At 36.7% G+C, this 4,793-nt stretch overlaps 2 protein-coding genes across 2 annotated transcripts in view; one reads left to right on the plus strand and one right to left on the minus strand.

Annotated features, from left to right (window-relative positions):
- The window catches only part of LOC107654944 (atlastin-1-like), a 13,910-nt gene extending 12,612 nt beyond the window's left edge, over positions 1-1,298 (minus strand). The window contains exon 1 of the mRNA XM_016442282.1: positions 1,126-1,298. Coding sequence (XP_016297768.1) covers positions 1,126-1,159 — 34 coding nt within the window. The 5' untranslated portion in view covers positions 1,160-1,298. The remainder of the gene's footprint in view (positions 1-1,125) is intronic.
- An 897-nt stretch (positions 1,299-2,195) lies between these two features.
- LOC107654908 (mitogen-activated protein kinase kinase kinase kinase 5-like) overlaps positions 2,196-4,793 on the plus strand; it is a 37,745-nt gene continuing 35,147 nt past the window's right edge. The window contains exons 1-2 of the mRNA XM_016442224.1: positions 2,196-2,353; positions 3,110-3,291. Of these exons, the coding sequence (XP_016297710.1) occupies positions 3,184-3,291 (108 nt within the window). The 5' untranslated portion in view covers positions 2,196-2,353; positions 3,110-3,183. The remainder of the gene's footprint in view (positions 2,354-3,109; positions 3,292-4,793) is intronic.

Here is a 4,793-nt window from a genome sequence, read left to right on the forward strand (position 1 = left end):
CGAAGATGAATGAAGGTCTTACGGGTTTGAAACGACATGAGGGTGAGTAATTAATGACAGAATTTTCATTTTTGGGTGAACTAACCCTTTAAGAGGTCCTGAAGTACATCTCAGACCTAATGTAACAACAAAACTGGTTGTCAAGCATTATACAAGCTGCCACCCTAATGGTTAATGTGTTTTTAAGCATTATATGAGTATGTGAACTAGTAAAACACCAGGTTGCTCTGGAGGACCTGCCCTCTAATTAATGCATTTGTCAAGCATTTCTTAAATGCAACTGAACAGTAATGGATATTGATAAAGGATATAGGGCTAAAAGGACCTTAGTGGGCCCAAGTCAAATTATAAGGATGTGATGAAGCTGTTCACAGCATTGTATTTACACTTCTGCCATTGGTTAGCACCAAAGCGATACCAATACTGTCCCAACACTGTAAATTATTTACATTCAAATTAGCTTGTAGAGCTCTCTTGTTCTCTCTCTCTTGCTCTCTATCATGTCATATTCACTTGGTCAGGCCTGGTTAGAGCAGCAAGCATTCCATAAGGCTACCGTGTATATTATATAAACCAGCATCTCCATACAGGCCTGTAGCAGATGTACAGAGCTCTGCTTATGTGGGCTACTGGCATCAATGCACATCACTTCACACACAGTCAAATCACTGCAATGTAGAACAACAGTGACGTGTGATCTAATAAATTTGCCTGAAACATCAGTATCAATAACACAAGGAAGTAGTATTAAAAATAAAGCATATTATTGACTGGGATGTGTAAGAAATGGGTGGGTGCATTATACAAACGAGCACGAATTTGTGTTCCCACAGACATCACAATACTGCAAATATCACACTGCATTTCAATATAGATGTTACAGCAGTAAAAAAAAAAAAAAGCTGTCATCACGAACACGCACAGATACAGGGCGGAACAGGGCTGTGGTCCGGACCAAATCAGCTGATTTGGACAGGGGAAGAGCATTGTTTTTGTTTGTGTTTAGTTGTGTGTGTTCCTGAACATACAGACAGAGTGTCTATGTAGCAGCATCCTCATAATTTACAGAATCGCACAATAACCCGTCTCATAGGCTGTCTCACGTTTTATTAAAAATGGACTTACCCCAGCTGTCTCTGTCCTTTTTGTCTCGTGCCATGTCTCACTGGGTGTTTTGTTCAGTATTCTGGTCGGTTCGGTTCTAAACAGCGATCATGAGACGAATGCGATGCTGGAAATCAGCTGCCAGTGATGGAGGTTCATTCTCGTCTGAAACAAATGTGCAGCGCACCATTGGACCGCCTAGTGGCGCTGTGGGACGCTCGGCTGGTAAACATCTATAATAATGTAATAATTTAACTGTAATGGGCGGGGCTTAGAGACCCTGACGCTGTCTCTAATTGGCCAGGAACGGTTGGTCTAAATTATAGCTCTCATATTTTAACTCTTTACTCTATTATTTCAATTCAGTATTTTTGCTGATATCAGTGTGTCATTATTTAGGATTATCTAGACCTGTCAGCACTGAATCCCTTAGAATAATAGATTTAACAATATTTGCCGTTTACACATAAACAAGACACTTTTTATATTTATTACACTACTTTATTATTCATTTACTGTTTATTAAACAGTCTCTTCTCTTTGTTGTATCTCTCTGTCCTCACTCTGACGGTAGGTGGATCTGAGAATATCCGTCAGATGGCGCTACGCGTACACTAAAAAGAAAATAAATAAAAATAAAAATAAAGAAGAGTTAAAGAATGAAAGACCATAATAACCCGTCTTTTACTGAAAGACATGTTTTGTCTAGTTTGTTTAGATTTCATGCACTATAAATCATAAGCAATAGTTATGACTTATCATTTAAAACAAGAAAAAGAAATCTTACAAATGACACCAAATATAAATAACACCAGTTAATTGTTTTATATATTGTTTTAATTATTTATTTTTCACTATAACTATTGACTGTAACCATTGTCTAACCAGCTACTACTGTCCTTACAATGGTACCATGCTCAAATAATGCACAGTGAAATTCACAGTGAGTGAATTAAAGTGAAAGAGATATTGTGTAATGCTTTAACATTTTGTTTGCTTTTATATAGTATGTTTGCTTTTCTTTCTGTCTCTGTCTGTGTGTGTGTGTGTGTGTGTGTGTGTATATTCGTGTATCCGTGTCTGTGCGCGGTTTTGAGTGTGTGTCTGTCTGTGTGTGTGAGGTCTAGTGATCTGAAGTTAGTTTGCTCTTCTCTCTGTTCCTGTTTGGATGGTTATTTCGACGCAAAATGAACTTCGGAAAACTTTAAATCTTCATGAGTTCCGAGGACAACGATTAATCGCTCAAATGGTGAAGTTTAAATCAAAGTTTCTGCGTTTAAGTGATTTTGGCGTTGTAGTTTGACGCTGTTTATAGCATTAGCATTAACGTTAGCTTCGGTTGAACTTTAACGTTACTGTCACTTAGAGCGAAAGGCTCTTAAAACGCTCACCAGCTAAATACAACTATATAACTGTAAAATCTGGATTATGCTTTATGAACATATTTGTATGTTTATATTTGGTCTTTAAAAAAGTTTCAAGCTGAAGTGATTATGTGAGATTAGTTAGCAGAAGTTAGCTGAGTTAGCGTCATACGCGGAGATTCAGACAAAAAAATGAACTTTAATTACTGAAACATAAAAAAAAGTTAAACCGTCTTTCTCACCATGAGGGGGAACTTTTAAAACAAACCACCTGTTTTGGACAGTTAACACTTCCTGACACCCGTCAATAATTTTGACATGTGTCCAAATAACTTAATGTACAGCTTAAAATCTCCTATATTGTATTTAAAAATAAATACTTTTAAAATGTATAAACATCTGCACCAATTACGCTATTAAAAGCAGGTATAGTTTGCTAACAGATGTTTTTGTTGTCTTTATAAAAAGGCGTAAAGTTATAATCTATCTATCTATCTGTCTGTCTGTCTAACGGTTTACGTATCTATCTATCTATCTATCTATCTATCTATCTATCTATCTGTCTGTTTGACTGTCTGTCTGTCTAAGCTTAGGTGTGCTGTTATTAATCTCATGTTGTTCTGGTTTCTGTTATTTTTCAGGGGGATGTGGACTGCAGGTCTGTTGTAAAACTGAATCTGGTTCATTAAAGTAGTAAATCCTCCAGTCCGACAGCATGGATCTGCTGGGCCGGTCCGGAGGGGAGATTCAGCGCAGAAACCCGCAGCACGACTTTGAGCTGATCCAGAGAGTTGGCAGCGGGACCTATGGAGATGTGTATAAGGTACTGGACCCATTATACCTGGGATTCATGAGACAACTCTATTATATAGCAAACAGTAATATATGTATGTATGTATGTATGTATATACGAACATATATGTGTGCAGTTGATATTTGGCTTCAATTTTAGCCAGTAACAGTTTGTTAATATGATTATGTGGTTGTAATGTTTCCGTGTTGGGTCAGAATTTTTACCTGGTGTCATCAGTCTTAGGCACTTCGGTTGCCATTTGATACAGAGAGGGATACTGATATGAGCAGTAGCAAGAAAAATTAATAATGTATTTATTTAGTTATTAATATTGTTATTTTTTAGCTGTTTAGGAAGCCAAAAGCTTTTAAAGTGTGGCAAAGTCATATTCATGAAATGTTTGGCTTTTGCACACCACACGTGGAATATTTCCTGCATAGATTAAAGCTCTGAATCTAAAGAGACTCATTCCTGACCGTGTGTTTTTTCCAACATTTTGGAAATTTTTCACTTTTCCAAATCCCTCAAGAGAAAAAGGCCATATAAGGTCAGAAAATGTTTCAGTAGCAGCTCCTGAGAAGAATAACTTTTCAGTGTATTAATGACATTGGTTGGTTGTTTCCGTGAAAAGAACTGTTTGGTTTGAACTTTATTATGTAAATAGACCTAGCGAACACTCTTGTGAAGTTTTATATAGTGTCTTTTATGGTTAAAAAAAACCTAATAGAAACCATTAGGAAATGAAATATTAGGTGATGCAGTTAGTGGCTGGCAAGCATCACTATTATTATTATTATTGTTATTCATACTCATACTTGATTAATAGATTTGAACAAACGAATAATCCTTAATATTAAAGTTCAGCATATATCTTGTCCAGCACCGTTTGTGCTATAGTCATATTCATATATGAAACCTCAAATCGTGCTTGAGATAATGTGTGTGTGATCCTACATATGATTTTTCACCTGACGGATGACCCAAATCACCAAGAACATCTTAGCAACCGCATAGAAAAAAAACCTAGCAACCACTCACTACTCACATGTTTTTTACACATGCACACACAACTCTTCAGAAAATGTTAAAATCTATTTTGTGGTTTATTCTGGCTAAAAACTGAATTAATCTTTGGGAGTTTTGCTCATAAGTGTTTGCTGAGAAATGCAGTAGAAATAAATATTTGAAAATGAAAAGGGCATGTGGGATCTGTGAGTTCTCATTCTGAATTATGCTCAAGAGATTCAATAAAAAAAAATCATATACTTGATCTCGTGGAAACTTTGATCAAAGATTTATTAACTTGCATTTGGCTGAGTCTGAGTGCAACATGAGTGTTTCATTTGTTTATTTGGAGACTAAACACACACACACACATTGTCCCCCAGGAATTTGGATGTAGCCGGTGGTCTGAAAGTGCTTGGAAATCTGGTGAATGTTGTAGTTTCCATTCATTCAGCAGAGTGCAGGAGTGAGTGTGTGTGTGTGTGTGTGTGTGTGTGTGTGTGTGTGTGTGTGTGTGTGGGTCTGCA

The sequence above is a fragment of the Sinocyclocheilus anshuiensis genome, unplaced genomic scaffold (assembly GCF_001515605.1).
Source record: "Sinocyclocheilus anshuiensis isolate Anshui unplaced genomic scaffold, SAMN03320099.WGS_v1.1 scaffold487, whole genome shotgun sequence".
Lineage (NCBI taxonomy): Eukaryota > Metazoa > Chordata > Actinopteri > Cypriniformes > Cyprinidae > Sinocyclocheilus > Sinocyclocheilus anshuiensis.